Source organism: Nycticebus coucang, unplaced genomic scaffold (assembly GCF_027406575.1).
Source record: "Nycticebus coucang isolate mNycCou1 unplaced genomic scaffold, mNycCou1.pri scaffold_54, whole genome shotgun sequence".
Lineage (NCBI taxonomy): Eukaryota > Metazoa > Chordata > Mammalia > Primates > Lorisidae > Nycticebus > Nycticebus coucang.
The window spans coordinates 1,074,693-1,087,222 of NW_026515584.1; the positions used below are offsets into that span (position 1 = coordinate 1,074,693).

Here is a 12,530-nt window from a genome sequence, read left to right on the forward strand (position 1 = left end):
GTCTTTTTAATTACTTTTTTGCATGGAACCTATCTTTTCATCATTCAACCCACTTGTGTCTTTAAAGTGTGTCTCTTTCACACACTATAAGGGATGGTAAGATCATAGTTTTGTATTCATTCTGCCAATCTCTGCCTTTTAATTGGAATGTTTAGTACATTTAGTCTGTTGGTTTTCAAAGCTGCTATCATTTGGAGGTGAACGCATAGGTGGTACTCTTCCCACACACACACTAATACTATGGGCTCTCCAGGCTTTTCCATTTTAGCTATGCCTGATGTCAGCCATTTAGGTTTAAAAAAAAAATACCAGCCCTTCAATAAAATGGTTCACGTTTCAGTTATTGTGGCATATTAACTGTGAGCAAATGCATACAGTACAAACTTTGTGGCTAGCTCTTCAGTCCACAAATCCCTATGTAAATAACAGGTACCTATCAGGATTAGTGACCAACCACAGCAGCTCTTTCAAAGTCTGTTAGTGATCTGACATTGCACATCTGTTATTTCATTTAGACACTGACAGCAAAGGGTGAGATTGTGTTGCTTCCATTTCTCTAAGTGATAAATCCACACAGCACTGTATAAAAATGGATCACTGTAAGGGAATTGGTTAACAAAGATGAATGTGTAACAAAGAAACAAAAATGGTAAAGATGGAATTGAAGTGGCATTTGAATAGAACATAAATGAAGTCCCACAGAATAGACAACTGTGGGAAGGTGGACGTCCAGAGACTCTAGCTACGAAGCAGGTGGAATTCACTGAACACACACTGAGATGAGGAAAGTGGTTGTGACAAGGATGAGATGTCCCAAAGGAAGTGAGATGTTCACACAAAAATTTTACATTTAAGGAACTGTCTGAGCCCATGGCACGACACTAGAAGCACGCTGGATTAAATGTTGAGTGCGATCCAAACGTGATGCTTTCCCAAGAGTACAGGAAAGATGCTCTCTCAGTACATAGTAACAGTCACACTAGAAGAAAACAAACGCTGTTCAAATTACTCTTGATAACTTTTTTTTTTTTTTTTGTAGAGACAGAGTCTCACTGTACCGCCCACGGGTAGAGTGCCGTGGCATCACACAGCTCACAGCAACCTCTAACTCTCGGGCTTACGCGATTCTCTTGCCTCAGCCTCCCGAGCAGCTGGGACTACAGGCGCCCGCCACAACGCCTGGCTATTTTTTTTTTGTTGTTGCAGTTTGGCCGGGGCTGGGTTTGAACCCGCCACCCTCGGCATATGGGGCCGGCGCCCTACTCACTGAGCCACAGGCGCTTTTTTTTACAAAGAAAGCACTTTCATTTTCAATGTCCGTAAGGCTTTAAATTGCAATGCATTAAATTATTAGCTTTTCTATTTTTTCATTTCCCTATACAATATTTTTGTAACCGTGAGTTAAGTGAGTTTTGCACGTTTTGACAAAAATTTTAAAGGTCATGGAACTCTTAATTGTTCCATTAAGGCAATTTTGCACAGTTCACAGCCATTTTCACTGTCCGGTACCACCCAAGAAAGAACTGCATGTGTGTGCATATATATAAAATATATATGGAGCGTGTACTATGTATAAATATAAAGGGCAGATCACACCATTACATGTCATTCGGTGGTCATTATAAATAAAATATTCTCTGCTCTGTAAGTGTGCCCTTGGGATTCTTTTGGACTAGGAATGGTTGAAACGAGCTCCGGTCGTCCGCTGAACCCCGGATGCGCGCGGAGCTGGGGCCCAGGCGGTGCCGCGGGAGGCGCAGGCGGCGGCACTTCGGCCCCGCTGCGGCTGCGAGGAGGCCCCGGCTCGCGGGGGGGCGGGGGGGGGGGGCGGCGGCGGGAGCCGCGGTTCACGCACAGCGGCGGCAATGGGAGCGGCCCGGCTCGCACGGCGCCGGGAGCGGAGCGGAGCCGGCCACGCACCGCGGCTGTGGCTGCGGCGGATGGCCCAGAGCTGATCTATGCGGCGCTTGGAGGAGTTGTGTCTGCGGGCGGCGGCGGCGGGGCCCTGCCGGAGAGCGGAGCGGGGACAAGGTGAAGTACCAGAAATACCTGACGGTGCTGCAGACGGCCATTGGCGTCACCCCCTCCAACCGCAGCAGCCTCCTGCCGCTCAAGAGGAAGCTGTGGTGAGGGCGGGCACCGCCGCGGGACGCGCGCGGGCGGGTCGGGCCAAGGGGCCCCAGCCGGGGTCGCGGGGGCCGCGGGGTGGGGTGGACCGCAGAGGGGCGCCGGCACGGGGCGGGTCAGGGGGGGCCGGCCGGGGTCGCTGGGGCTACGGGGTGGGGGCCAGGACGGGGTCGTAGCCGGAGCGGGGCCGCTGGGGGGCGTGGGCCGGACCTGGACCTGGCCCGGTCGTGCAGGCAGGAGGCCGTGGCCTGGCCCGACGGCGCGCGGCGCAGCAGCCATTTCCGAGCCCCTCGGCCGGGCGCCGTCGCGTGTGGATCCCGAGGCAGGTGACACCGAGAGAAGCGCGCTGCGGCGAAGCAGCGGCTGGAGGCCCCGGGCAGCCGCACCCGGACACCGGCCTGGCCTCCGCACAGTTGCCCTTTAAGCTTCATTCCAGCGAGCTCTGGTTCAGAATTTCCAGCCAGGTGGCCTTGCAGACAGCGAACAGTTTATCATCGCTGGATGCGTTTTCTGTTATTTCTAGAAAGTCATTTGCTGCTGCTGATGTTGAGTACGTAGTCAAGATTGGGCTGTTCCAAGGGCAAAGGGAGTAAGTTGCAAGATTACAATTGCATTGTCAGAGACTGTGTTTTATTTGCGTTTTGGTTCCTGCTACCTGGAAGCTGTTAATGAGGTAATGGGAAGAGAACATCCTTAAAGAAAAACGCTGGAAGTTATTAGTGTACATTGCTGATTATCTATAGGCGTATATATTGCATGCCATTAGCATTTATATATGCCATCTGGAATCCCAGTGGCCACCTAGGCATTCCACTGGCTTGATTTAGGCTTAAGACTCTTTCAAAAAAATAAGTAAAGGAAAGCTGACTTCAGAAGAAAAGGTGTCAGTAATCAGGATAGTCGGTGATGATTTTAATTTTAAAATCAGTAGTCAGTGTGTAGCTCATGAAGGTTTTATTGAATTTAATTGAACGTGGGCTAGTGTAAAACTAGGGTTGTAGAGCAAAGAGGTGCATTTCTTTTCTTTTTTCTTTTTTTTTTTTTTGAGACAGAGTCTCACTTTCTTGCCCCCAGTAGAGTGCTGTGGCATCGTGAGTTCACAGCAACCTCAAACTCTTCGGCTCAAGTGATGTTCTTGACTCAGCCTCCAGAATAGCTGGGACTGCAGGTATCTGGCACAGCACCTGGCTGGTTTTTAGAGATGGGGTCTCTCACTTGCTCAGGCTCATCTCAAACTCTTGAGCTCCCAAGCAGTCCACCCACCTCAGCCTCCTAGAGTGCTGGGATTATAGGCATGAGCTACTGCACCTGGCCTGCCACATGCCTCTTATCATTTGACCTCTTAGCTTCATTTCAGAGACCTGGTCAAAACTTTAAAATTGCCTAAATGACTTTGTGGGAGCTCAGTGGGTAGCATTAGAAAAAACATAGATCATAGCCTGGTTAAATTCTTAAGACAAGGTACTCTTGCAGAGTCTGTGTGCAGGGTGAGTCCAGAGCTGATACCCCCCTGGTGTGTACCAGTACAACTCTCCTGGTGACCAAAAGTTTTTATGATGATCCTGGTAAGGAGGGGTGGGTTCATTCTTCTAGTTATATTTGTGATCTTTTTTTCTGTTTTATTTTGTCTTTGGATTTGGTATTACGTCGAATTAACTCTAACCAATTTCTTTGCTGTCAGACATTTATAAAATTTGGTGGATACAAATTCCTACTATCTTTCTTACCTGAGGCAGGAGGATCATGTGAGCCCAAGAGTTCAAGACCAGCCTGGGAGCTTTTAAATTTGGAAAAAAGAGAAAATAGCAGTGCATTTTTAAGTCAGGTGAGAGAAAAACTTATGAAAAATACAAGATAGATTTATTTATCAAAAAAATTATGTTTGCAGTAACTTCCTAAAATTTGGTTACACCTACCAGCACTTCGAAATAAAGTGAGAGAGAAGAAATAAGGAGAAAAGTTGACTCATATATTGTTATGACTGTATTTTTCCTTCTCCTGTGCCCTCTTTTGAATAAAGTTCATTGTTTTCAGGGAAGCTTTTGCCCTGCAGGGGCACCCAGGTAGGCATTCGTATACACTGTTGATGAAGGTACAGATTTGTACAGCCTTTTTGAAAGGCAGTAATATTTAGAAAGCGCCTCCCTCTGACCCCGCATTTCTACTTCTAGGAATCTTTCCTAAGTAAATATTACACTTGTGCCCAAAGATGTCAAGGATGTTTGTTGCTTTGTGGTCTTATAGCAAACATTTGAAAATGAACTAAATGTCCCTCAGTGGGGGAAAGGTTAAGTAACTTGTGTTACATCTACTGTATATTATGGAGTACTATTTAGCCATTAAACAGAGTGAGATAGTTCTGTAGGGGTTATTATGCAAAGGGTCTATTATTCAAATAGTCTATAGACGATTCAAAGTCTATTATTAAGTGAAAAAAATAAGGTGTAGAAAACATGAACAATGTGGTCACCTTACTACAGAAATTTAAAAGGAAATAAATACAGGCATAGGTAAGAATAGGCATCTGTCTGGGAGGTTGTGCAGGACGACCTGTCAGTAGTGGTTGATTTTGGAAAAGGGAGGGAGGTTTGAGATGAGGGAGAAGGTGGCAGCTTTAACTTTCCATTTCTGTATCTTTCTATACTCTTCAAATGTTTTAACTTGTGGAAGTTTTACTTTTATTCTAAACTGTAGCCACACCTAAACTAGTCTGTTTTATGGTATTTATTCTGTCTTATTAATGTAGAAATCATTTATTTTGTTACCAGTCCATTTTGTGTGTCTTTTTAAGCCATTAGAGACCTGTGTTATACCTTTCAGACAACATTTTATTTCTTTTTTATTTTTTTTATTGTTGGGGATTCATTGAGGATACAAGAAACCAGGTTGCACTGATGGCATTTGTTAGGTAAAGTCCCTCTTACAATCGTGTCTTGCCCCCAAGAGGTGTGGCACACACCAAGACCCCACCCCCTCCCTCCTTCCCTCTTTCTGCTCTTCCTTTCCCCACCGCTCCCCGCTTCTCTCTCTCCTCTGCCCTTCCCCCACCCCCACCGTGTCATTGTCATTAATTGTCCTCATATCAAAATTGAGTACATAGAATTCATACTTCTCTATTCTTGTGATGCTTTACTAAGAATAATGTGTTCCACTTCCATCCAGGTTACTATAAAGGATGTAAAGTCTCCATCTTTTTAAATGGCTGAATAGTATTCCATGGTGTACATATACCACAGCTTGTTAATCCATTCCTGGGTTGGGGGAATTTAGGCTGTTTCTACATTTTGGTGATTGTAAATTGAGCTGCAATAAACAGTCTAGTGCAAGTGTCTTTATGATAAAAGGATTTTTTTCCTTCTGGGTAGATGTCCAGTAATGGGATTGCAGGATCAAATGGGAGGTCTAGGTTGAGTGCTTTGAGGTTTCTCCATACTTCCTTCCAAAAAGGTTGTATTAGTTTGCAGTCCCACCAGCAGGGTAAAAGTGTTCCCTTCTCTCCACATCCACGCCAGCATCTGCAGTTTTGAGATTTTGTGATGTGGACCATTCTTGCTGGGGTTAGATGATATCTCAGGGTGGTTTTTATTTGCATTTCTCTAATATATAGGGATGATGAACAGTTTTTCATATGTTAGCCATTCGTCTGTCTTCTTTAGAGACGGTTCTATTTTTGTCTCTTGCCCATTGATACATGGGATTGCTGGCTTTTTTTCATGTGGATTAATTTGAGTTCTCTATAGATCCTAGTTATCAAGCTTTTGTCTGATTCAAAATATGCAAATATCCTTTCCTATTGGGTAGGTTGTCTATTTGCTTTGGTTGTTGTCTCCTTAGCTGTACAGAAGCTTTTCAGTTTAATTAAGTCCCATTGTTCATTTTTGTTGTTGTTGCAGTTGCCACAGAAGTCTTCTTCATGAAGTCTTTCCCCAGGCCCGTATCTTCCAGTGTTTTTCTTATGCTTTCTTAGAGGATTTTTATCATTTCATGCCTTAAATTTAAGTCTTTTATCCATCTTGAATCAATTTTTGTGAATAGAGAAAGGTACAGATCCAGTTTCTGTCTTTTACATGTGGATATCCAGTTCTCCCAGCACCATTTATTGAATAGGGAGTCTTTCCCCCAAGGTATGTTCTTATTTGGGTCATCTAAGATTAGGTAGTTATAAGATGTTAGTTTCATTTCCTGATTTTCTATTTGATTCCAAATGTCTATGTCTCTATTTTTGTGCCAGTACCATGCTGTCTTGACCACTATGGCTTTGTAGTACCGCCTAAAATTTGGTATGGTGATGCCCCTGGCTTTGTTTTTATTACTAAGAACTGCCTTAGCTATATGGGAATTTTTCTGGTTCCATACAAAACACAGAATCCTGTTTTCCAAGTCTTGAAAGTATGATGTTGGTACTTTAATAGGGATGGTGTTGAATTGGTAGATTGCTTTGGGAAGTATAGACATTTTAACAATGTTGATTCTTCCCAGCCATGAGCATGGTATGTTCTTCCATTTGTTAATATCCTCTGCTATTTCCTTTCTTAGGGTTTCATAATTTTCTTTATAGAGGTCCTTCACCTCCTTTGTTAGGTATATTCCTAGGTATTTCATTTTTCTTTGAACAGACAACATTTTAAATATAAAAATTTAGATAAGTCACCAAAGTTGATCAATATTTGAACATAGATTGACAAAGAGGAAACATAAAATAAGGAAACTGACTTTCATAAACCACAGAAATTACTGTTATTACTTTAGAAACTTTATCATTTCTTTTTTTTTTTTTTGCAGTATTTTTTGGCCAGGGCCGGGTTTGAACCCGCCACTTCTGGCATATGGGACCAGTGCCCTACTCCTTTGAGCCACAGGCACCGCCCCAACTTTATTATTTCTAAGACAGGAGCTTTATCCTGCAGGTACTCAGGGCATCCTCTTGCTACCTAGTTTACTCTAAGGCTGCCACCAGACTGACTTAGAAATGAGCACAGGCTGGTCTTGAGTGTGTGTCTGCGCTCATGTGCATGTATCCCAGTGTGTGCTCTTCAAATGACTAATAGCTTATTTGTTGTTTCTTCTTACCTGTGTTTTCTTGATTTCATAATTATTCTGAATTGTTTTGTTTTGTTTCATTTTCTTTTTTTGGAGACAGAGTCTCATTCATTTGCCCTGGGGTTGAGTGTCACGGTATCACAGCTCACAGCAACCTCATACTTCAGGGCTCAAGCCATCCCTCTGCCTCAGCCTCCTGAGTAGCTGGGACTACGGATGCCCACCACAACTTCTGGCTAGTCTTTGTATTTTCAGTAAAGACAGTTTCACTCTTGCTCAGGCTGATCTTGAACTTCTGAGCTCAAGCAATCCACCCACCTCGGCCTCCCAGAGTGCTGGAATTACAGGCATGAGCCACCATACCCAGCCTAGTGTTGACTGTTACCTTCAAATTTGTAAGAGCTATTTTCGTGCTTAACAAAAGCAAGCTGAACAGTATCAGGGATGTACACCATAATTAAGATGACTAGTGCTGGGTGCCAGGCTCCAGACTGAGTGCTGGGAAAGTAACCACCTGGGGGAAGCAGACGCCCCTAAGTTACTTGGAAACTTCAGCCTCCTCTTAATTGCTGCTTTGATGGTTGCAGAGTTGACTTTTAATGAATCTTACTGTTGGAGTATTTGAAGTCTGTTAAGATTTCTAAACTAGACAGCTGCTAAGAAATACTTAGTAAGGGTGTCTGGTAGAATTAGCTCTATTGTAGTTCTTCACCTTATGGTTGAAAAAAAGGAGCATGACATTTTCAAAGCTATCCTCAAGTAAATGTTCGCCTATAAACCTCCCTTCTTAAGAATTTTTTCCTCTTCTTGCAGGGTAACGCCATCCTCTGAAAATCCTAATGGTGCTACTTCTAGTGTCAGCCAAGGAAAACCCTCTTTAAGACGAATTAAGGGAAGACTGCCCAGAAGCAAAAGTCTGGATAGCTTCAATTTCTGTGAGCTCACTGTAAGTGGACTGGCTGATGCTTTCCTCATTTTTCAGATAGTATGAAAATTTTTATTTTACCTTTCTATTTTCATAAAAATGTAACGAGCTTATTTTGTGGTAAGCATTTTTTGTTTTAAAAATTGTTTATTCAACAGGTTACCGACCAGAATGTTTTCTTAACTAGTATGAGTGTGTTACATTTATAATACATGGTTCATAATGATGATTCTGATGCAAAGATGAAGATAGGGAAATGCTCTGAACTCTACAAGAAAAACTGAACTGAGTTCTACAAAGTATTAATAATATAAATTTCTCAGAAAGTCTCAAATCCACATGTTAATATAAGTGGGGACTTAAGGATCTGATTAATTACAAACATCCAACTTCCTGGTAGTGCCAGATGATAATTACTCTAATTAGGACAGATCCCAGTTCAGTCAACAATGGTGCTTTCTTTCTATTCTAAGTGATTAACATTTATGGTCGTTTTTTTTTATGCCAAGTTACAGGTTTTCATATGGGTATATGTTAAATTCGTGCATGTTTTTAGAATAACACACTTTCAATCCTCACTTGAATAAAACTATTGTAATGCCATAAAGGAAGTACTAGAATTTTCTTTTCTGTGAAAAAGTTTTATTTGGGCCGGGTGCAGTGGCTTACGCCTGTAATCCTAGCACTCTGGGAGGCCAAAGCGGGTGGATTGCCTGAGCTCCCAGGTTTGACACCAGCCTGAGCCACAGTGAGACCACTGTCTCTAAAAATAGCCAGGTGTTTTGGCTATAGTCCCAGCTCTTGGGAGGCTGAGGTAAGAGAATCGCTTGAGCCCAAGAGTTTGAGGTTGCTGTGAGCTATGGCTCCACGACACTCCACCAAGGGCAACAAAGTGAAACTCTGTCTCAAAAAAAGAAAAAGTTTTATTCAAATTTATGTATCATAGGGTTCAATGACAGATTAACGAATGTTTAGGATGCCTGGTAGACTAGATGTGTGTCTTTCTTCCCTTTGAGTTCTGAAAAATTCTCAATTATAAACTTACCACTGACCATTGTTGTTTTAAAAAATGGTATTGAAGTATGAAACAAAATCCTGTCATTTACATCTCTTACCTATAATTAATGAAAATAAAAGCTCAGCAAATGGAAATGCTCTATATTTTTTACATTTTACTTTAATATTTTCATGTTTACTGAAGTAATTTAGTTCAGTAAAAGTGATCCTGAACATTTTTTGTGACCCAAGACACAAGAAGGTAAAATGAGTTATCAGAAGACATTTAATCAACAACTGAGAAAAGGAGTAAAAAGACTGTCATTTCTTGCTGTGTAGACCTAACAGTTAACGTGCCCAAAGAAAATATAAATGTTTTAAAATTAAGTGAATTGCTTTTCAGAAGTCAAACATTGAGTTCATGAGAAACAAATTTTAATTATTTGTTGGAATATAAAAATATATTTTTATATTCCAACAAATGTTTGGAAATGTTACCTGGTTTGTTACCAGGTAACCTGAAATGTTATACCAAGTTTTTTTCTGTCATGTTAAATATTGTCATTACTGAGGCATAATCAAATATTTGATTAATTTGACTTGTCATAAAATATGTTTACTTGCTTAAACAGCATCATTCAGATTGGGGAAGATAAAATTTCTCTGGAATATGATAGTAAAAAAAGCTTTACTTCATGTAAGGTTGAGTTCAGTTTCTCACAAATAGAAATGGATTATTTCCACTATGGAGAAAAGTTGGCATATACAGTTATCTTTTTATCATGATAAAAAATATATTTAAAAATTTGATAGTTTCATCACTTCTTGACCTTTTGGCTAAGATCAAGTGTAAAAATTTGTTAGTTTATTCTCTGCCTCATTCCATGAAAGAGTTGATCTGACTGAAGTTGGTACATAGTCCAAGCAAGGAAAAAAATAACACTACCCAGGTGCAGAATTAATTTGTTTTCTTTTTTCTGGTCTTTTCTATTTGACTTTATCTCAAAAGTGAAATGTCTTAGCATTCTTGAAAGGAGGGCATTTTGACTTTGAGATTAAAGAGAGGAAAAATTTAAGTTCACAGAAGGCCAATTCCAGGGAGGGGCTGTGCGCTCTGGCTTACCGGGATTCAAACACTAAGTTGTTTTTGATTTTGGTTTTCTACTTCTAAAGAATGCATTGAGAGGTTATGGACTTTGGTATACTGACGTTTCATCTCCCTCTCAGTAACGAGAATGTGTTGATAAATTCTAATTACTTCAATTTGAGTTTTTTGCAATTTGCGTTCATTTTTGTGGTTTTCATGGTCATGGTTGGTGGGCAGCAATTTATATTTATTTTACTCTTTCAACATTTTTAGAGTGTTAAAATTTTTACAATGAACATGTTCCATTTTTAGAAAAACAATAAGCTGATTTTCCAAATAATAAAATATAAAAAGAACAGCTTAACAGCATGGCTAGTCCCATTTTCTACTTTATGATATGGCAATTAATACTATAATATCCAAAATACGTCAAGGTACAGAGCATCTTTGGCATGGTGATAAAAAATATTTTTTCCCATGCTTTCTTGGAGGATTTTTATTGTTTCATGCCTTAAATTTAAGTCCTTTATCCATCCTGAATCAATTTTTGTGAGTGGGGAAATGTGTGGGTCCAGTTTCAGTCTTTTACATGTAGACATCCAGTTCTCCCAACACCACTTATTGAATAGGGAGTCTTTCCCCCAAGGTATGTTCTTGTTTGGTTTACAAAGATTAGGTGGTTTGGCCTGGGGAAAGACTTCATGAAGAAGACTGCCATGGCAATTGCAACAACAAAAATAAACAAATGGGACTTCATTAAACTGAAAAGCTTCTGTACAGCTAAGGAGACAATAACCAAAGCAAAGAGACAACCTACAGAGTGGGAAAGGATATTTGCATATTTTCAATCAGACAAAAGCTTGATAACTAGGATCTATAGAGAACTCAAATTAATCCACATGAAAAAAGCCAACAATCCCATATATCAATGGGCAAGAGACATGAATAGAACTTTCTCTAAAGATGACAGACGAATGGCTAACAAACACATGAAAAAATGTTCATCATTTCTATATATTAGAGAAATGCAAAGCAAAGCAACCCTGAGATATCATCTAACCCCAGTGAGAATGGCCCACATCACAAAATCTCAAAACTGCAGATGCTGGCGTGGATGTGGAGAGAAGGGAACACTTTTACACTGCTGGTGGGACTGCAAACTAGTACAACCTTTCTGGAAGGAAGTATGGAGAAACCTCAAAGCACTCAACCTAGACCTCCCATTTGATCCTGCAATCCCATTACTGGGCATCTACCCAGAAGGAAAGAAATCCTTTTATCATAAGGACACTTGTACTAGACTGTTTATTGCAGCTCAGTTTACAATCGCCAAAATGTGGAAACAGCCTAAATGTCCACCAACCCAGGAATGGATTAACAAGCTGTGGTATATGTATACCATGGAATACTATTCAGCCATTAAAAAAAAATGGAGACTTTACATCCTTCGTATTAACCTGGATGGACGTGGAAGATATTATTCTTAGTAAAGCATCACAAGAATGTAGAAGCATGAATCCTATGTACTCAATTTTGATATGAGGACAATTAATGACAATTATGGTTATGGAGGGGGAAACAAAGAGGGAAGGAGGGAGGAGGGTGGGGCCTTAGTGTGTGTCACACTTTATGGGGGCAAGACATGATTGCAAGAGGGACTTTACCTAACAATTGCAATCAGTGTAACTGGCTTATTGTACCCTCAATGAATCCCCAACAATAAAAAAAAAAATACATTTTCACTTCTTTCCCTTCCTCCCTTTCAGGTTCTAAGTGTGTAGGCAAAGAGGTGTGAGCAATAATGTAAAATGCCACAAGATTGCTTGAAATTTTATAGCTTGTCTTGATCAACCCCAGGGTGCCTTTCTCACTTCCATTCCAATCACCACTGCTCACGGCACCAGTGTGAGAGCCAGGAGAAGGCAGCAGTGGTGAGCCTCATGCCCTGGGGACGTGGCTGCTCCCCTCACCCCGGACTCTAGTGTGTCTTTGGGTATCTTTGTGTTCACTCTTATATCTCTCCAGTGTCAGTGGAGGTGCTGGTCCCAAGGCCACTATCACATCTCCTCACTATGCCCATGTCCTTTGTATTCCCCCAAATATCAAACATGACAGATATTATCCTCATTAAATCTATGTTGTTTGATTTTTTTTTTGACTGATTGCTTCATGAACTATGGCCATTGAGTAAAGGAAAGCTTAGAGACAAATATTAAAATAGTGGGCGTCATGGGCTGAGTGCAGTGGCTCATGCCTGTAATTGCAGCACTCTGTGAGGCTGAGGCAGGTGGATTGACTGAGCTCAGGAGTTTGAGACTAGCCTAAGCTAGAGTGAGACCACATCTCTAAAAATAG

General features: G+C 41.2%; 1 protein-coding gene across 1 annotated transcript in view; it reads left to right on the forward strand.

Annotated features, from left to right (window-relative positions):
- The first annotated feature begins 1,716 nt into the window (after positions 1 to 1,716).
- LOC128579445 (uncharacterized) overlaps positions 1,717 to 12,530 on the forward strand; it is a 36,163-nt gene continuing 25,349 nt past the window's right edge. The window contains exons 1-2 of the mRNA XM_053581538.1: positions 1,717 to 2,126; positions 7,981 to 8,113. Of these exons, the coding sequence (XP_053437513.1) occupies positions 1,717 to 2,126; positions 7,981 to 8,113 (543 nt within the window). The remainder of the gene's footprint in view (positions 2,127 to 7,980; positions 8,114 to 12,530) is intronic.